Source organism: Anabas testudineus, chromosome 7, assembly GCF_900324465.2.
Source record: "Anabas testudineus chromosome 7, fAnaTes1.2, whole genome shotgun sequence".
Classification (NCBI taxonomy): domain Eukaryota; kingdom Metazoa; phylum Chordata; class Actinopteri; order Anabantiformes; family Anabantidae; genus Anabas; species Anabas testudineus.
In genome coordinates this window covers 9301705-9323162 of record NC_046616.1, presented here as the reverse complement: position 1 = coordinate 9323162, position 21458 = coordinate 9301705, and the positions used below count along the sequence as shown (strand labels likewise).

General features: G+C 40.7%; 1 protein-coding gene across 3 annotated transcripts; it reads right to left on the bottom strand.

Moving 5' to 3' along the window:
- Positions 1–406: 406 nt before the first annotated feature.
- Positions 407–19704, bottom strand: LOC113167539. Of its 3 annotated transcripts, none has more exons than XM_026368241.1 (25): positions 19369–19704; positions 13566–13763; positions 11158–13423; positions 10830–11027; positions 10089–10209; positions 9840–9933; positions 9562–9648; positions 9292–9408; positions 9092–9190; positions 8721–8872; positions 8348–8486; positions 8144–8266; positions 7871–8068; positions 6956–7671; positions 6290–6736; positions 5031–5280; positions 4864–4953; positions 4224–4550; positions 3947–4117; positions 3598–3775; positions 3394–3510; positions 2930–3214; positions 2604–2845; positions 2443–2496; positions 407–2049 (listed from the first exon to the last, which is right to left on the bottom strand). In XM_026368241.1, the coding sequence occupies exons 1-24, from the start codon at positions 19369–19371 to the stop codon at positions 2458–2460; spliced, it is 6657 nt and encodes a 2218-aa protein (XP_026224026.1). In that variant the 5' UTR covers positions 19372–19704; the 3' UTR covers positions 407–2049; positions 2443–2457. The 3 variants fall into 3 exon arrangements, with proteins under 3 accessions (XP_026224026.1, XP_026224027.1, XP_026224028.1); XM_026368242.1 differs by having other exon boundaries at positions 2610–2845; XM_026368243.1 differs by lacking the exons at positions 407–2049; positions 2443–2496; positions 2604–2845 and having other exon boundaries at positions 3097–3189.
- Between the last annotated feature and the right edge of the window lie 1754 nt (positions 19705–21458).

The window sequence follows — 21458 nt, the reverse complement described above, 5'->3', positions numbered from 1 at the left end:
TAGAGCATTTCCCAGTTGAATTTGATCCTGTCACTCTATCTTTAATGTATTTGCACTTTTGTAAACTCTGGTTGTTTTTAAACCATACTATCTAAAAAAAAGTAAATATTTATTAGAATTAGGTTTTGTTGGAAAAGACATTAACACGATGGCAATATGTCACTCTAAAATCCCATTATACGCCTGTCACAGATGTACTCTAATGCTTTAAACATTTATGTCCCTTCATATACATAAAAATGTTCAAATAAATTATAAAAGCTCTAAATTAAAACAAACTGACTTAAACTGAATTAATGGTAAGAAATTACCAGTTTCAATACTTAATTTATGTCAAATAATTTTGCAATATAAAATAATGCAACTGATGTACTAGAAGTTCTACAGCAATAAATGAAATCACTAACAGTAAGGTTTTAATAAGTTTTTTATGCTATATATTACTGTATGATTCAACATAAATTCATTACAATTAAAAATGAAATTAAAAAAATATTTTATGCAAAACAACCACACAGTTTTAATGCTGTGAACGTTTGACTTTGCAAGGCAGAAATACTTTCACCCACTTTTCTCAAGTCGTAATGCATGATGAGTCTTCTCTTTCCCCTTCTTTAAGTTACTGGAGAATGTTGGGTCATAATGTCTACTGCACTTCTGGGGAATTACAGTGGAATGAGGAAGAGAGGCATCACTGCAGTAAGGACACATCCTCATGTTCTGCAAGTCAGCTTCCCCAGGTGTCACAGAGTTCAGAGGAAGAAACCCTAAAAAAGAAACTTATAATTCCTCAAAAAAAAAAACAAAAAAAACAATAAAATAATGAATGTATACATGAATGAAAAAGTGAAAGTCAATAACAAAAAAAAAAAAAAAAAAAACATTGTACAATTTAAACAGAAAATAACAATAAAACTTTCACATAATAACTAGTTAAATAGACATAAAATACACTGAAAAACATTATAATAATAATAATAATAAAAAAAGTTTTTTGTGATGGAGGATGAAGCTGGAGCAGTTTTGAACTATTAACTGACCCTAATTAACTATAAGTGGTTTTTGCCTTGAAGTATATAGTTGTAATTTTCTCTATTAGTAAGAACCGGTTGTGATGCTACTTTGATAAATACTAAATATATACACACAACTCTTTCACTCTGTATTAGCTAATGAAATTAGAGTATTTCAGATGCAAATGTAAAAGCCTGAAAGTGAGTGGTTTTTCCTTTCTTTTTACATTATTAAATTAAGAATCCCAGTCAGAGATATGAAAACAAATGTTTAAAAAGATGTGCAGTTGCCCTTAAAATGAGAAGTAGAATGTATTACTATACACTAATAATTACTCCATGAAATAGTTTTTACTGTTTCGCCTTTTATAGTAATTAACAAGTCTGGGTCTTAGGGCTAGGCTCCTGGCCAGAGGACTCCATTAGGTTTCTCCTGTAACCAAACAGTGCAGTCCAGCTGTTAAAAAAATATTCATATACAGCTAACTGTAAATAAAAAGGAGCGACACTTAAAGTAGTTTATCATGTGTGGTTTTCTGTCAAATATGTTCCACACAAGCTATTGATTTCCACAACAGTAATAAATACTGTACAACCTCTTCAATCTCTTCATATGATTTTATAGCTTGTGTAGCACTAAACATCCTACAACATAACATAACATAACATAACATAACATAACATAACATAACATAACATAACATAACATAACATAAAAATATATTTATTCACTAGTTCTTTTCATCGTCACATTTTTCCTAAAATTGATGGCGACTTTACACATAGTGGGGCTTTGGGGACGATGATTATGCTGCTGGTACAAAGAAACGAGTCACATATGGTGGAACAAAGGCACAGTGTTTGTGGGTTAATACTGCAGATGTCATCAATAAATCATTTGTTGTTGTTGATCTGGTCACAAACCAGGTCTGATGACCAAAAAAAGAAAAAGCTGAGTCTCTTATGACTGTGAAGCGTGTGTGGAGGGTGATCAGAAGATCTCAAACAGGGTGAAGAAATTCAGTTGACCCATGATCTGCAACAATATTTAAAGCACAAATCAACGATAACTTTATTTTTTATTTCATGCAGAGATGCAGCAGGTTTAAACTAAAATGAAAACTTTCTACATACACAGCAAAAATAAAAGTTCAAGAGCTGACAAATTAAAAGTCAGACAAAAAATTTACATTTCCTTTCTACAGTTGTTTCCCATACAAATATCGATGTCATGTAATAAAAGCTCTCACAGAACTAACAGGCACACACATCATTCCTGATTCAGTGGCTGTTTTACTCTGCAGTATAAAACAGCAGTTCATCACAGTAACTTACAATCTTCCTTTAGTTTTTTCAGGTGATGTTGATTTTTACTAGTTGAACCATACCAGTGGAACTGTATTTTTAATTAAGAACATTACATCCTTACCTTCTTCAAGGAATCTTAAACTTCTGTTGATTTTCCAATTTTAATTTCATCACTCTGAAATACAAAATACCCAGTATATTATGTTATATATATCAATAAAATGCTCAATAACAATGACACAGCACACATTCCTGGTAAATCATGATGATCCACTAATGCACCTGCACCTGAGGGTTAGCCAGATGCGGAGGTTTGGGGGCAACACCTGGATTCCTCCTTGTAATAGCAGGCGAGTTGTTCCTCCTCAGGCTGGGGGTCCTACAAAGTGGCGGGCAGGGCTTTGAACTCTGGGATACAAACAAGGGGGAGTCGTCCACTATTTCTCCACTAATAGCAGACAGGCAGCTGCGGTCAGAGCTGCTGAAGACGTTGATGGATTCCCCAGAAGATTCAGTGCTGTCCACTGAAGCCAAAACAATTTGAAATCTTAAGATTTTTTTTTTGCAAACAGTAAACAAAAATAGCTCATAAAAATCATAAAACTCACTCAGATGGAGATTAGTTTTCCACGGTTCACAGTTACGATGAAGATGATGCCGATGAAGATGATGACTGTTGAGTTCATTGTCAGTCACAGCTTCAGGTGATGAGGAGATGACAGGATTGGTCTCTGCTCCCTGTGACTGGTTCACAGGATAGCCAGCGGGGGGCAGCGACCCACGGCCAGAGGAAGAGGATGATTGGCTGAGGGTGGTGGAGGCAGTGCTGCCAGAGCCAATGGAGCGCGGTCGTGGGTAGTCTAGACCCCTGTGTGAACAACACGCCACAGGGACTGACAACACACATAGATAGATGTCATCAAGGAGAAGAATTTGCATTGTGTTAGTGAGGAATGAGGAGACAAGCATGTAATTTCTCTTTGACCTGTAGATTTAATAATACATTTTAAATAGTCATGTACAGAAATTGTTTGGAAATGTACAGTAAATTGTTGCGTGCACTCCTCCTTACTTCTCCCAGGCAGGATATAACTGACTGCTCGGTCACAAATTGCAGCATCACTGGGTTTAATGTCCATGAACGGCTTGCGACCCATTCCCATGAACACCCTCTCCTGAATACGAAGCTCTGGAACATAGTTCACTTTATTAACTTCAATCTCTCAGCAGCTAAGTGCTAGTTTAAAAATGCACACTGTGTTCATGGTGTTACAACCTCTACTGTGAGCTGCCTGATCCCACAGAATCCTTTCCAGATCAGTGGTCCAGGCTTTCTTCACCTCCATGCTGGACGCCTTCAGGGTGTAGGTGTCCTCACTTTTCCTCCTGCGGAACCAGATCTCAAAACACAGAGAACTCACACTGGAGTTATGTGTCATCCCAATGTCATTTGTCTAGAAGAGAAATCATAAAAGGAGACGAAGAAATTACCATGATGGAAATACTCAGGTGTCTTTAGGCTCCAAATGTTTGAGAGGTATAACTCAAAACTACTGGAAAATTCTGCTAAAGCCTTTCAGTATTTGGACTTGATCACAGGCTTGTGATCAAGGCCATGTACAGACCTTGAATGACTGCTTGTAGACATAGACATCATTGCCAACGTCGGTCCTTTTGGTCTTGCTGAAAAGGATGAGATCTTCAAAGAGAAAGATGCGGCGGACGCATTTCTTCTTCCTAAAGAAAACTGTGAACTCGTCTTGGCGAATCAGTTGGCCCTGCTCTTTTAAATTTACCTGATAGAGCAGAAAAAGGTAGAGCAAAGCATAAAATAAAACACTGTTAACTCAATTTACCAACTGTGTCTGCAAATATTTCTTATCTACCATTGTAATATCTTACATCACAGTCCTGGATGGCGTCCATGGTGAGCAAATCGTTGCCATGACGCATCTGAAATCGAACCAGGTCTGCAGCTCCCTGGATCTCAGCCTTCTCCCGCTCCCTCTCACTGCTTGTCAGATCAGGCACATACACACCCGGGCCACACACACTTTGCACGCACACGCTAGATGCATGTAGTGTATCCTGGATCAGATCCTTTGGCCTGCATGAGCCAGCCAGAGCCAACATGTCCTGCAGCAGGAGGCTGTACTTACTGATCCTCTGAATGGGTCTCAGCAGGTAGGATGACAGGTCCATCATGTCCCCGAGCTCCTGCTGCTTTTTCTGTGTTAGGAAAGACAGTGGAGTCAGAAATGTTACAAACCCGCAGCTGAAAATGTATCGAGCCAGACTGAATCCAGATGATTAATGACTAATGACTTAGGTAAATGTGTAGCTATAGAAAATGTCAACTTGTGCTGTGGTTAGAATCACTTCTTCCTCATGCAGTGCACCACATTTATCATTAAATATATTTCTAATTCTGTGAATGTAAAATGTCTGCTCAATGAATTGCTCTCAAAAATTCCCACAGAGACATAAAAAAATGTAGCACATACACTGTAAACGTTTTGCTAACCATATTTATAAAACTGACCTTGAAGATGTCATGGCGACGATGTAGGATGAGAGCATCTGACTGAGGTTTGTTCTTGCTGTACAGGGCGTACAGACCGAAACTCTCGCTCTGTGGAAAAAACTCAAGTTAAACCACGTTGGTAAACTTCAGTCATGAGCAGTAAGTTTATAGTCTGCAATACTCACATGTCTGAGAAAGCAGCGGGCCACCATGGCAGCATCACTCTGACAGGCCTCCAGCTCTGGCAGAAAGTAGTGGCTGTGGAAGTCATAAAGCTTCTCCAGGTTGCCGAAGATGATGCTTCGCTTGCCCCTCAGGTCCTGAGGGATGTCTGGTCTGTCCAGCAGGGGGAGGTAGTGAGTCAGGATGTAACCCAGGGAGCGGACATACTCCCTTTCAGTGAACACCAACTCCTCCAGGACACGCTGCAGCCTCCTGGTGACACAAAGACAACAAATTATATATTAGGTAATAGACTTAAATAAAGAAATAACTAATTTAAATCTTTATCTTTTGAAGACAAGATGACAATGATTACAATACAGTACCGTACACAACTGCTCACCTTTGTTTGTATTCTGAGTGACACATTACTTTATTGGTTTGATTTGTTTTATCTGCATAAGCTCTTTGTCTTTTAAAACATGCTTGTAATGAAAATATTTTGATGAATTTAAAAACACTGTGTTGATGTGGTGATGATGCATCATTTATCTTAGGTAATGCATCATTATCATTGCTTTTCATTTACATGTCAACAGATGACCTTTACCTTATACATGCACTGTGATAGAAATGAATGGATGGACTATGAGACAACAAAACCCTGGGCACAGAAACAAAATAATCCTAACTTCCAATACTTCACAGCTTTTCTGCTTTTTTCTTCATTAAAATACACTTAATACTCAGGAAAAACTGAATTATCACATTGGCATAAGTAAGTAAGAATTTAGTTCAAGTGCGTCTCATTTCTTTTGATCATTGACGAGATGTTTCTACACATTGATTGGAGTCCTCCTGTGGCAAATTAAATGGATTGGACATGGTGAACATAACACTGCTCCGAAGAAACAATGATTAGGATATCCCTACATTTGACTGAATCCACACATTTTTCCAGTGAGACATAGCTCGTTGTTAGTCAAAACTGAGGGTCTGTGCCCAGGACACCCATTTAGTAATTCCACCATGATGTCAAATTAAAAAAGAGAAGTCAAAAGAAACTATACCTGTATCACTTCACTGACAGCTTAGAGAAAAAAGTGCATGGAATCTCATTAAGATTCAGAAGATTCATAAGACAAGTAAAATAAAACAATATAATTGAAATTTCTCAGTCAGCTAACAGAAAATTACTTTGCAAAGGAAATGTCTGACAATTCACATTTTTCTTAATCAGTTTTTCTAGAAAATTTCCTCTGCATATATATATTAAACTTACAAGGCATTGCTGGCACTCTCCTGTGGATTTGCCAAATAAAACGCCCCCTCATATCTCCCAATGGGCAGGCTTGAGTGTGTGCCGCACATAGTCCCATCAGCCGCTGCAGCGACCCGGTCGCTCATACAGGAGTCCTCTGAGCAGAAGCTCCCGTGTCGGGAGATCTGAAACTTCTGAGCCTCCTGGAGGATCCGACAAGATGGTTGACCATGATGGGAACAGGATGACGAGGGCCGAATCTGCTGCTCTGGAGGAGTGGATGACTCTGCTGTTGCTAATCCTGTCAGGCACGAGTCCTGGCTCACTGACTTCGCTCCGAGACCTCGACCCCACGGAAACCACTGACATCCGACAGTATGGGACCGAGACAGAGCGGCAGCATCTCTCTCACTCCTTGCTCGGCTCGTCTGTCTCCTCCGTGTCTCCCTTTCTGCTCTTCTGGATGATCTATTTAAAAAATAATACAAAAATACCCATACTGAGTCAGGACCTATTGTACGTTTCTGCAACAGGACCATTTGAATGATTGTAAGAACTAGACTTCAGATAAAAGAGATGAACCTTTTACTTTTACTTTTACTTTACTTTATCTTATAACCTTTTGGAAACCACAGCAAACTATCAAATACTTCTTAAGTGAGACAGGTGATTATAAATTTATTTTACCTGTGAGGTGACGAAGGAATAACCTTTGACTCCTGGTTGATTCCTACATCGCTGTGATCCTCAGGCTTGATGATGATGTTACAGCAGGCCACATTTGTTGAATTAGCACTGTTGCTGCCCAGAATCGGCCTTCTTTTCCCTAAATCCACTGCTCCTGACACGATATCCTCCCACTGCGGGTGTCGAGGACCAGGGGTTGATTGTACCACCAGACTCTGGCCACCGGGTGAAGATGTCTGAACATTAGTGCTCACCACGTCCACATAATGACATTCAAACTGGCTAGAATCTGGTTGTTGGTGGTAAACCTTGTCCATATCCTGCATCTTCTCCTGAAGCTGCTGCCTGGCTTCCTGACATCTCAGCCAGGCTATGTTCCAAACCCGCATCCCTCTGGATCCCTGCAGGGTGCTGGCCTGGGCCTTTACCTCCTGAAATCTCTCAGGGCTGAATTGAAGGAACCTGCTTTGTAAAATCTTTAGGACGGAGCTGTCGTTGCCTGACAGTGAAACAATGGTGTTGGTTGGGCCAGAGCCATGTGCTGTGTGGAAATTGGGCTTGCAAAGGGATGCAGAGTTTGGTTCAGGGTCTTGGTGTTGTATTGACTGAGTGTTTGTTTGATTTGTAGATGTTGTATTTTCATGGTCCTGCCCCGTGTGGATTGTGGATTGACTCTGGTTGAGGTAATCAATGCACTCGTTGGCCAGAGCAGTAGCCTGTGAGTGAAATATGTTTCATTTTACTACATAAAAGAAACAAAACTGCATATTTCCATTTTCCTTTTTATATAATGCTGCGCCTAACTTTAGTAGCAGCAGCAGCAGTAGGGCTGCACTGCAATTTAAATCAAACTTAGACACATAAAAAAGGGTAAAAGCATTTGTATACTGATGCTTTTTTGAATCTTACACAAACCTGCTCACAAAAATCACACACGTTGACCATGACCTGCAGCTCCCTGCCACACGCCTCTGCCCTGCACAGGAAGTCCTCCAGGCCCAACTTGAAGGTGCAGACTAAAGCCCTGAAATCCACAGTCTCTGGGTAAGAGAGACCCCTCTGCTGCAGCCGCTCTGCCTCTGACACTAATGACATGGCATGGTGCCTTCGGTCCTAGGAAAGAGGGAAAAGCAGAGATTCAGGCGCCTGTACAGACATAATGACAAACGCGGGCAAATATAGACTCACATTAGCTTCAATAAGGAAAGCAGTGAAGCTGTTGAGGATCTGCTCCATTCTGTCTCCAGAGTCGTTGACTGATTGAGCCTCCAGCAGGTGGCGGTCTCCCTCTAAAATAAACCACTGCTGCATCTGCAAGGACACAACTATATCATCTTTTACTTGTATTTGGAGTGCTCACATTTGATTATCATTTGTACAAATGTACAATACCTGTGTGAAGTGTTCCTCCATCTCTCTGACTTGTAGCAGGTACTCCAGGTGTTCCAGTGACAGGTTGGATCTCTGTACCAGGATGTGAGCCTGTTCCTCCACATGGTTGTACAAGCTGGTCACAGAGTCCACTGCATCACTAGATGTAAGAAAATACAGATCACAGTTTTGGGAAGAACAAATGAATTAAATCATACTCTTTCAACATGTCACATTATTCTGTGATGTGGTGGTTGACAGGACTATGTTGAGTCGGGTGGTTTACTTTTTAATAACAAGAAAACTCATTCACCTGTTATTATAGTTAATGTAAACATGTTTGATCCAGAAAAAGACTGAAGAGCATAGCAGGATATGTCCCCTCAGTGTTTACCTCAGGTCCTCACAGTCAGGGTATTTGAGGTCACTCTCCTTCCTCAGTCTAGCTAGGATGGACCCGCCCTCCCTCTGCAGGCTGACCAATCTGCTGTCCTCCAGTACATTTCTCATCAGAGTCCTCTGGTCCATCATGCACTGCTGCACAATCTGTTGGAAAAAGGATATTTTAAGATCAGCATGACACAGTAACTACTTAAGGTTTTTTGTGTCTTAAAAGCTTTTCTAGGGCCTTAACAATATTTTTAATAGCTACAAACACTTTTACATGGTGAAGTTGCCAGTGAACATAGGTCTACGTAAGTAGGATAAACCCAGCTTTCACTGGACTAAACATGAGAGAGTTGACAAAAGAGAGATTAAAACTACCTGTACAGTGTCCGTCCTCTGTGGCTCGTCTAAATTATTGATGGCTTTCATTAGTAGGTTGGACACCTCGTGAAGATCACACACAAATGGGAAGAGTTTCTAAAGAATGAAAGATGTGGACCCAGGTAATTAATGAACGGTAAATGGAGAAATGAGGGTAAGAGAAAAGGTGAAACAGGGAATGTATTTTAGTCTCTCACCTGGTGCAGCTCCATCCAATCACAGTGGCTGCGAGACAGTGTGCCATCAAGGCGGGAGCTTAGCTGACTCACCTCCACCAACTTGAACAAGGCTTTCATCGATGTTGCCACATCAGTCTGTTTCCAATTAATACATGTCAAATTAACATGAACATGTTTTTACAGCTACAGTTGTAAAATTAACAGTAGGAGTACTACACAATTATTAATAGAAACCAAATAGACATGCGGTGTCTTGCAATGAAGAATGTAGAGGATGAAAAAGCCGACCTGAACCCCAGGACATCTCTCAGGTTGGAGGCTGCTGTCTTTGTCCACCAGCAGCACAAAGCTGTTTATAGCCTGGGGATTCTGCTCCTGCAATAGTTAAACAATCACTTATGCATTAAATGATAAGAAATAATTAAATGCAATTTAATGCAGTTATCTAAATATAACTGCGTTAAATATAATAATGAATATAATAATATATTGTCTGAAGACTTGACATGTCCTTTAGATCTCATTATCAATAAACAACACACCACTTCAGCACGGTGGTTTCTTACCTGCAGTGACATCAAGGCCTTATAGAGCTGCGGTTGAGGATGATTCTTCCTTGCATTGAAAATGAGCGTCATTCCAGCATTTCTGATTTCTCTTCTGCATACAGAGATAAAAAGTTATTAGTGCATAAGAGTGACCATAATAATAATAAAGCAGACATGATTACAGACACCAAAACAACATTCCAGTATGTCTACACATATTTTATGTTCATTTTATGTTTGTGATTGATCAATTTATTCATTCTTTACCTGGTGATAGAGTAGAAATAGAGCAGCATCTGAAAGAGGCCCCAGCTTGTTACCCCCAATTTCCAACCTTGGTGCTCTCCATAGAGCTCAACTATTGCCCTTCCTGATCTATCTCTGCCTCCTGGAGGGATTAGAGAGAAGGAAGACCAGGGAACATTTACATTTGTTATCTCACTTAACCACTTAATCATACCTCACCCAGATAGATTCAGTTTATTTATTTTCAGTGGACTCAAAGTGCAGAAGAAGCACGCGTCTGACAGACAGTGCATGTACAGTAACTAATACTAGCACACAAAAATCATAAAGGACAGAAAAGATTTAGGAAAGAACAGCAAAGACAGAGAGGATGAGAAGTACTTTAGTGGGGAAATTAATTAAAAACCTAATACTTTTTTCACAAGCATTATGAGGTTTAATGGTTGTACTCATTAAAGAAATGAAAGATCAGAATTTTATTTTGTGTTATTATTTTAGGCACATCATATTTGTTAATACTCTTGACTTATTCTCACATTTTATAACAATGCATATGGTTCACATACTTTTCTCTTGCCACTGTTTGTTTGTTCTTGCTCTGGTCTCAGTGGTATATGTTATGTAATCTTATTTTTACATGATGTAAGAACTCCCCCTTTGAAAAGCTGTTAAATTATTAAACTTTAATGTAATGTAATGTAAATGGATAATAATGACTATTGTCATTGTTGATGTTATTTAGTGCATTTAAAACTAACCTACCTGTGAGAGACGCTACTCCCAGAAATAGTGGGTGAGCCCTGGGGTCTGGGGATCCCAGGGGCAGGTGGTCAGGTCTGGGACGAGCAGAGGCAGGCTGGGAGATCTTCTGTGTCTCTGCTGGTGGAGGTGGATCTGTCTGTGATGGGTTCTCTATCTGATTTCCACTGGTTATGGACGTGATACCCGGCTGAGCGCCATCTGAAAAAAGAAAATAGATTTTGTTGTAGGGACGCTGTTTCTCCTCTGTGACTAAACACTAATGAGGTGAATTAAGAGAAAATAACGTTTTAGAGAGTAGAACATGTAGCAAGGCAGCATAACTCTCTACCTGGAATGACCTTCTTCCTCCTGTTGATCTTGGGTGAAACCAGTCCAAAGGCTGTGCTGTTTTTACACTTGACCACATGCAGCTGTGGAATCTCTGCACAGGAGCCAGGATTTTCTCTTCTCCTGACATTTTGACCTTCAACAATGACCACTTCGCACTTCTCTGAGGTGTCCACCACGGCTGTGGAGAGGGATGAACATCTTGCATTGGACATAGATTCCCGTCGATTCTGTGGTGCCATTGGAGACTTAGCATAGTCTGGACCCTTCTCTACAGAATTGGTCCTGTTTCTTAGGCTTTCATGAGGCCTGAGGGGTATGTTCATCCCTGAAATTTCACTTGAACTACACAGTAATCTATAGTCTTTGGCAGAGATCACATCTGGCTGTTTAGGATCATCTGAGCTTGATAAAGCTGTATTAGTGTTTATCCTTGTCCCTGCTTCTAAATGTGTGCCATTCATGCTCAATGAATAAGGTTGGGCATCCTCTGGTTCCCTAAATGGTACAATTGTCCTTTCAGATTTTTGTTTAGGAAGCCCAGTGTACTTTAAAGCAGGTGTGCAGGTGGCAGTGTTTAAATCTCCTGCTTTCCAATATGGAACCACGTCCTTTTCTCCAGATTCCTTACAAATGGCTACACTGACAGACGAAGGATACTGTTCTTGCATCCCAGGTTCACACCACATCTCTTTAATGTTCCACCATGAACTGCTTGTTTCAGTCCCTGGTGGCCTCTGTCTTTCATCACACTGTGAGAAATCTCCATCCTCTTCCACTGAAGCTAGCATGCCGCCCCTTGTTTTCTCCTGCCCAAAGGTGACCGGGTTTTGTATAGCAGCCTGGTAGGACTCCCTGTATCGACACCTCAAGTCCTGGGCTTTGGAAACATTTCTGACTTGTCTCCTCCTCATGCAGGGGGTACAAGGTTTCTCTGAGAACCGCACAGTGCGGACACACTGAGAGTTTTCAGGCGAGTCGTGATGAGGATGATGCGACTGGGAATGGTGGAGAGCAGATGGAGGTCCTGTTTCATGTGTGGATGTGTGTGTTTGTCTTAATAATACTTGTGCTTGTGGTTTTGTAGGTAACTGCACATGTGCTTGAGACTGTGCTTGCAGTGGAATCTCTGTGTTTGTCTGTCTTTGTGTCTGCCCATACTGCTCCATTTGTGCATGTGGTTGTGTTTGTGCTTGTCTGTGTGGATATCTTTGCATTTGTGTGTGGGGTTGTATTCGCACTTCTAATTGCTGTTGTTCTTCTGTTGCTGACTGAGCTCTGCCAAAAAGCATACTTGCCTGAAGTATATCAATATATTCCCCTTCTGCCACAGCTTCACCTGTTGGTCCACTTCTGCTTCTATCTTTTACGTTTAAGTCTTTTTGTTTATCTTGCCCTGTATTTTCAGCAGTTACACTACTTCCTGCACCCTTTGTGTCTCCATTTGCAGGGAGGCATTCACTTGAAAAGGTGCTAGTTTTTGTGATTGTATTTGCATCTGTTCCAGTAAAACGGCTGTCCCACATATTTGGGGACACCCAGCCAATAGGCTTCTGCTCAGTTTCTGTCTCTTTCACTTTGACTGGTCTAGATGAAGCTGTAGCACTAGTATCCACCAGGCAGAGTGACACAGCAATGCCGTGTTTCGCTGGACATATTCTGGTCTCCACAGAGAAGGTAGAAGTATGTGAAGGAGGTGTTAAAATTGAATTTTGAATGGTTACAGGATACTGTTTCGGGGCAGATTCTGTTGAAGGAGAAGAACAAAATGAATGATTTGGTGAAGGATTCTCAGGAAAATGAGGAAGAGATGGATGAAGAGGAAGTGCTGCTGGTAAAGGAGGATGAAAAGGAGGAGCAGAGGCCATACTACTGCCAACACACGGTGGCGCGTCCACAAAATCAGGCACAGCCACCCGTTCCCATGGCAGCTTCACCACACCCTGCTCAGTAGCGAGCAGACACTGGCTGAGAGGCGTTCCATGGCGGCCCTGGTTGATCTCCTCCAACCACTCTCGGGTGAATATACACGGATAGGAGGTTTCAGGGATTGGAGTCTCCTCGACTACTTCCACTCTAAGATCTTCCTCTTCCAGGATGCTGCAGACCAAGATGCGAGCTGACTGGTCACAAAATGGCGCCACCTGGAGATAAAAGTCGCCAGGCTGAAGTAGCAGGGGGTTGATTGGAGCGAGGTGGACGACAACTTGGTCACGCAAACACAGAGGCCAACCCTCACAGAGGAAAAGCACATCAGAGTACTGAGCCTACAAGAAGACAAAGAAATGGACGCTGAGAGGTTTTCATTATCACATCCAAGAAGACGTTGCTAAAATACATTTGCTCCATGTTAATTACCATATGTAGTGAATGTATGAACGAACTGTGGTGTACAACACAGTGACTTACACATGCAGCCTGCTGCACGGTGTCTAAGATGTGCTTGGCTGGGACCAGAAAGTCCAGCAGGCACCGCAGGGCATCGCCCTGATAACGGCTGTCAATGATTTGGAAGAGCTGGCTGAGAAGAGTGGGCGCAGTGGCCTCAAAGGGCGGGTAAAGTGCAGAGAGCAGGTTCTGGATCGAGCCCTCCAGGGAGTCAAGGTTCTGAAATATACAAGCCAGAGAAAAATGAAGATTTAGAACATTTTAGATTATCCAACAAGATTAAGTATTCATCATTAAACAAGTTTATCATTTATGACAACACAAATCCAGGTAAACAGCGAATGATTGGTCTCAAGGCTAGTTTGCCTCCTGGTTTAGGGTTTCACATTCCCTTTGACCTGAACTCATGGCCGGCTACCCACTTTTAGGCCCTGCTTTATTTAGCTCAGCAAAGGCCACAGCAGCAGACCCCTCGGGTTAATGTACTTATATATATGGCTGAGGCTCTGTGGGGAAATATATGTGATTTGTGAATGTCGACACATGGCATGAATGTTGCTGCCTTTTTTACCAGGTATGTGTCGGACATTACAATGTAGGAGAAAGAAGCCACAGGTAAATGCTTTACAGAGCAATATTTTGGGAAATAGACTTCAACTTTAGAAAAGACTGTATGTTAACTATTATATTAGAAACATAACAGCCAGAAGAACGGGACAAACATAAAATCCACCAATCAAACTATTTGGTTTTTGTTTAGATGGATTATTTCACACAACCCAGCTGTAGTGATGAAAAAAGACAGATATGGAAAAAGAAGATGGAAACAGAGAAGGGTGTGTCAGGTTGTGATAAATTATGTCCCCCCAGACCAACACTGGCTCACTGCCTCTGCAGTACTGCTATCTGTTATACATCGCTTACTCTGCACCTTTAAGAGGAACTTGCACTATAATAGTGGATTCCCTTCTATGTATTAAGTTGCTGGTTCTAATTTTTACTCTGTGCAACAGTGCACATCACCTTATGATGACTTATATCATCTAAAAACTCTGGAGTATTAGCCAGTCCACATTCCCCACAGCTCCAGAAACAACACTGTGACTCAGAGCTTTCTTGTCAGTGCTGCCACACCCTGCTGGGACAAAACACAGTGATGATCATCACCATAACATGAAGGAGGAAAAGGAGGGTTTTAGTGGAAAATTAACAGGGGGAAGGAGAAAGGCACTGGGCTTTTAAGCATATTGTTTACTGTTATAGCAATTACAGTTCACAGCCCATACATTTTAAATGAAATGTTTCCCAAACTGAAGACAATAAACACCTGGGTCATCAACTTCTTTCACAGTTTTCAGTGAGGAAGCACCTTGAAAATGTCAGATATTTGGAAGATGGAAACTAAACGATAATGTTGGGATTTTACTAATGTATTGTTATTTGAGTGTCTGTTTCCAGGTTGTAGTGTACAAATGACTGTGTGAACCTGTTCTTCTGCTCAGGCCCGACATACTGTTGCTGCAGATTCACACAGCTCTATATAAACACCCAGACCTCTCTCACTCAGCCACTGAAATAAATGACAACGCTCACATTACTGCGGATAAGATGTCCCAGCGTGGGAGCTGAAGACAGTTTGAATATCTCTGTCCAGTATCATTATGAAGCAGAAATAGCCTTTGCACATTCCTGATGTCAAACAGGTTCCTGCCTGGACAAGAACAAAATATTTAACAGTGAAAAAACAAAAGCTTCCATAGTGATGTTTATCACCTTTTACGTGATCTTTTTAACTTTAGTGTTTATTCCATTAGTATGGTTTTGAGGGTATTTTTGCATTTTTCATGTGATTGTATCTGGTCAAGATTTACAGGAAATGTGGGGAGAGGAGATGACAAGCATAAAAACTCCCTGGCCTGATTTGAACCGAGGATATTGCGATTACATGGTATGTACTGTATCTTAGCCCTGCAAGGCGATCGGGATGACCCCAGCTGTGCTGTTACATGGGAACCCCATTTGAACAAACAGCTTCCAGAATCACTTTTCTGGAACTTTCAATTTCAATTCAGGTAAATTAACTGAACATGTTGGAAAGAAAAGATCCACACTGTTTAATTATAGAGAAATCTAATTAGACATTTGACTCCAAAAATGTCAGTAAATTTATTTTGTCTCTATTTAAATGTTCTATTTAAATGTCTGGTGTTCCTCCTCTCAGTTTCCAGAGTCCAGTGACGTATCCTCACAACTATTAAGTTTGTGTAAAATTACATTAACAAAATGCCTGAGAAATATGTGAAGCACAATAAGCACAACTGCTGTAAAATGACCGAACTTCAAAGCCTCTACAGACACTGATATAGCTCCTAAATAAGCATGAAAAGAAATCATTTCCTGTGTTTACGTCTGCATTTTTTCATCTGTCCTGATGAGCACAGATTCCCTACTGGATTACACAAACTATTTTTAATGGTTTTCCTGCTGCACACAAAAGAAGAGCTGGGGAACAGACATGTTTTCTTTTCTTTTAGCAAATAATCCATACATTTTGATTCATTAATGCAACTTGATGCTTGTTTTTATACTGTACATAAAGTCTTCCAACATTCAGGTAATGTTCATGTAAGATATCTGATATCACACTGGTACTAAACCCAAAGCATATTTGACAGCATTTAATCACAGCTAAGGGGTGATGTCTTTTAAAAGGGGAGACTACATCAGCTGACAAAAACAATGAGCATCACAGCTGAGCTAATGATGCCTAACAGGACATTTTATATCTTGGGATACTAATAATCAAATTCCTATCAGGTAAACAAAGTTCAAGGACATTTAGTTTACTTAAGACCATTTATTTGTCTTTGAACTCCTGACAGTACAGAGTAGATGTAACCACTGTGACCAGTTCACCTGATGTGAAGTCGATGAGAAACCTTTCCAACAGGAAGGACTCCCTCACCAACATCTGCGTCACATCACTCTGATGAATGGGTGTGTTTTTCAGCTGAATGACAACAGCTCCCAGACACAGGAACACTGGCAGTGACATCCTAAACTATGTGATAAGAATGACAATTCAATTGTGCAATTAACAGATTAGCCGTGACGCAGAAGCTGTGCAGTGACAAACCACAGAACAATCAATAAAGCACAGCAGAGCTTCACGCCAGGCACAATACAAAAAAACTAATTTATGTAGATGCTTGTAAAAGTTGAGATTCTTAAATGCTTAAGAAGCAACAACACAAACGTCCCTCCCTCAGTAACAATAGTTGTGACTTGGTTTTACAAATATAGTTTAGCTTGTGTTGGAAATTGTTCTTTGGCTGTTAAATGTTTCTTGGCTTATTACTGCTTTGCCCAACTTCTCAAGTTGAGAAGTGAGATAAAAATACACAGTGTCAGATCAGTTCAAGTTGTTCCAAATGGTCTGGCTTTTTGTTGTTGTTGTTGTTGTTGTTGTTTGGTGTAAATAATTAAAGTTCAATGCAGCTTAGAAACCTGAAGTACCAAATTCCATCTTTTGTCGAAGAGGCTACATTTCTGGGGCTAATGGATGTACCTGGGAAATACTGTGTCGCTGCCATTTTAAATTCAGAGATAAAAACGTTTTGCTCTGTGTCTGTGCTTTTTTTTTTTTTAGTGCAACATTTTGTAACTCTCTTCCTCAATTGATCTAGTGACCACCAAGCACAGGGACAAAACAAATTACACCGAGGTTGGACATAAATACAGTTTGAGTAGAGCTAAAGTACATGACCACTGAAGCACCAAGACATCTAGAGGGTATATTTAGTAGGTTCACAGGGATCAGCAAATTGGAGCTTGAGGAAGGCAAACACTAATCACGATGGCCTTGATCAGCAGGATGGTTTGAAGGCGTCTGTAAAGTAGCAGTCAAGAAGCAGCGAAGCCTGTGTTTAAGTCATTAAAATCGCGTCAGTGAATTATGAATGAGCCGAGACTTTAAGCACATCTTTTAAACTCGTGAGTGAGTTAATGGTGTCTGCGCTGTGCATGCGAGGCGTGTTATTATATCGAAGCGTGGCTTAGCTTTCACTGACACACTCAACTCATCTGTAATTAGCCCACAGCTGTGCTTAATGTCACTCACACTGGCAGATTTCATAACAAACAACCAGAAACGATCACTTGGATACAAGAAAAACAGGTGAAAACACAGATGAGCACTCAGTCATGCTAATCTGACCCTGAAATGCATGACGTCAGATCTTTTAAATGCATGATGTTGAATGCTAATGTAGAGACACACAAATCAAATAACCATCACACTAAATGGGATTTAGGAATTATATAAAGCTTTAGTTGGTTTTTAAATATATATTCATATGTTGTGCAGCTCTGCAAACATCTTAGCTGAAAAACACCTTTGATGGTCTGAATCTAAAAACCAGGAAGAGAAATAATCGGTATATGTTTCACTCAGAGAGTAAACAGGAACACTTTGCAGTTGTCTACACCCATCAGAATCCAAGTTAAACACGTTGAACAGCTGCCTCAGAGCCGTAACAGCTCAGTCAACACTTAAAGTAACTGCTGCTGCTAGTTCCGATCCAAAAGCAACGTAAATGTGCGGGTGCCAGGTGAAGTCAAGGCGATAATTTGTAGTTTTGCAAATAGAGCTGTTGAGGTAGCTGTTGTATTTTCCATTGAATCACCAGGAAGGAACAAGAAGTCTTTCTGCAGAGAGAAAAAAGATGTTTGTGTGACCTGGTACACACAGGAACAAATACTCAAACATTGAGGTCACTCCCATAACAGGAATAGTCAGGTTAATGGACTCTGGTTTGAACAGATGGGAAATATGCAGAAAACAGGGTGAGAAAGATCACAGTGATACACACACATACACGCACGCACACGCACGCACACACACACACACACACACACACACACACACACACACACACACACACACACACACACACACACACACATAGCGCCCTGCCTGTTAAATCAAACCTACAGCAGACCTGGGCGGGTATTTTAAAACTCAACTCCTTCCATAACGTCCTCTCAGTCAGTGAGTGCCAAACAAAATCCGCTTTATGTACGAGCAGGGTACACCCTCTCTGCAGCAGAGGTACGTGTAACAACACAGAAAATACATTCATTCAGGTAGTTCTTCATCTAGACAGGAAACTCTGCACAAGTCTACATGCCAAAATAAAAGGAATTCAGGTCTCTACATTAAATATTACTTCACTGATGACGCCATGTCTTGTTCTAGCTCCTGCATTACTCACATGCCAGTGAGTGGGGATCCAGCAAGGAGGCAAATACAGTGGCTGGATTGTGACATCTGCCTTAGTGCTCAATAGCCGCACACTTTCACCTTGAGTCAAAACATGCTGGCAGCGAGCAACAAGCACTGCAAACTATGGGAACTGTGGTGTATGTTATACACAGCCAAGGTCCATGCATATTTTAACATCTATCAGTCACCATGTGGTACTATTTAAATAGGCGAGTAATGGCATCTTCAAATCTTCAATTTTCAGAACTAATCAACTCAAACATGTTACGCAAGACTTTGAAATCACCTTCTAAAGTAGGAGCCACAAAAAGAACCTGTTCTTCCTTCCTCATGGGAGGAAGCTGTAACTCCACATGACAGTCACCACTCAGGGTTTGTTGTGTATAAAAACAAGCTCAAGATTTGCAAAAACTTTATATTATATTAGAGATAAACAAAATCCATATCAAGTTTTTTAACAGCTGCAAGATAATTGGACAAGATACCACCAGGATTGAACTCCAAGCATCTAACAACAAATAAAACTGATTATCACATTACCATCTTCCTTTCTGTGTGCTGTCATTCTCAGTCATCACAACAGTGGTGGTTTTTGAAATAATCCAAAAGGAGTCATCATCATCCACAGGGCTGCTGCTCCAGCTTGGTCGCTGCCGAACTAAAATGAGATCCATTCTGCCAAGACAGTCGTTCACAGCTGAGTGAGTGAGGACAACCTTAAGCCAGCTGGATGAGCACGAGTCCTCAGCTGAGTTGCCTGCGATTTGTCTGGTTTCCTCGCTCTCTCTGCCTGTGTGTCTGATTTACTGTGCTCTTTCTGCTTCCTGCCTCTGCCTCTCTGTCTCTCCGTGTTTGCACTTTCCCTCTCGCAGCACCTCGAGTGCAGGGCGCTATGTTTGTCTGAGAGGGGCAGAGTAACCAAACATGAGGAGAGGAGAGAGAGGGAGGGAGAACAGTCTTTGATTTAATGTATTCTATACCCTTCTAACCTAAAACCAGGTCTTAACCCCGAACCTTGTGAAGAACAGCTCACAATAATGGTACTAAACCAAAATTTGTCCATGCAAACATAGAAGGACACATAAATACACCCCAATACTCTGAATTGATGACTGGTAGTTGCTTTTTTTTTTTAGGGGACATAAACCTCGGGGATATATAAACAATTTAAACCATTAAATTATTGTAATTGTTTGTCAGAGTCAGGTAAGGACTGAGGTCTGGTGCTGTGTGTAGTGCTAACAGTTTGGATAAGTCTAAGCCTTCAGGGAATTCATGTAAGTTGATGTAATCTCCTGTGACAAAAGTGATACAAACATATTTGTGTGTTGCTGGCGTCAGATTGAAGGGTATTCAGAGATTAAGGGAAATATAGAAGATAATTACTATAGACAGCAAATGCAATGTTTTCTTTCCATTTGACTTTTAAAACTACACAAGAACATGGTCTACATTGATCCTCCAGTCAAAGACACATCAAGGATGTGACTGCTTACAGCAAATGATATTCAGTTAGAAATGGCAGAAACAGCCCATACTGTACATGACCTATGAATATTAGGTTGGAGTAGTGGTAGCAGCTAACATTCGGCATGAGTATAATCACAAGGTGTGTGCTAGCTTGGCCCCTGATAGTAAGGAAGTACAGCTACACAGCTGTGTATGCACTAATTACTTTAAGGCTGGAGAGTCAGTGCAAGTGTCACATCAGGGCTCTACATAAACTATCCTTGCATGTATTAAGAGATCTGCTCACTGCATCACCACTCAGCCTTGCGGCAAAATTTTAACATCCCAAACACTTCCCCACTTAAAATTATGAGAGATTTCTGCTTGACAGGGCAGCGTCACTTATAAACACAGTTGTTCTTAACTCTATTATGTTTATTAATGAATGTTACATATTTGTAAACTGTAGGCCAGCAGAGGAACAAACAAGGTGTATAAACAATGAGCTACACACGATGCCAGGTTTTTAATGAAGACAATAATGATATCTTATCATTGCTATATCCTATTTGACAGTTTTTCTATATTTTATTCAATATTTAATGTTTATGTTTTGACAATTACATGACAAGAACAATGTTGATTAAATAGTTTTATTTGCTACCTGGCTTCACTGATCTCATCTCTACCTGTGTACAGGTGAGACAAAAATAAAATGGACCCTGATTTAGAAAATATATGTGCAATTGATATCTCTAGATATCTATAGGATTCACAAACACAATTTTTTAAAACCATTACTTTAAAAACACAACATACTTGGTTTGAGCACACATTGACAGTTTTTTTCTATGTCATCATTCAAACTTTATCAAATTGGCCATGAGGATCAAAACTACAGAGAAAAGGAAAAAGGTAAACAAAGAAAACACATAATTTCAACTTTGCCATTTACAATACGGGACACAGTCCTGAACAATCGAGGTGTAGGAAGATGTAGAAGATGTAGAAGAATGTTGTGGAAGTGGAAGAAGGTGGGTAAACCTTCACACGGACGACAGCTGTTGTCAAACAGTGGCAAGAATTCTCGTCTCTGTACGTTTGACCTGGTCATGTCAAAGTGGGGACAAGGACTGACGGACCACAACAGTGAGGTCTCGGTCTCGGTCTCGGTCTGTCTC

What these genes read in the sequence shown, in the direction of transcription:
- LOC113167539 (XM_026368241.1), bottom strand. An exon ending in CCGTGCAGCAGGCTGCATGT is followed by an intron (nt 13,424 to 13,565) that starts GTAAGTCACTGT and finishes GTCTTCTTGTAG; the next exon opens with GCTCAGTACTCTGATGTGCT. An exon ending in AGGCCTTGATGTCACTGCAG is followed by an intron (nt 9,649 to 9,839) that starts GTAAGAAACCAC and finishes TAACTATTGCAG; the next exon opens with GAGCAGAATCCCCAGGCTAT.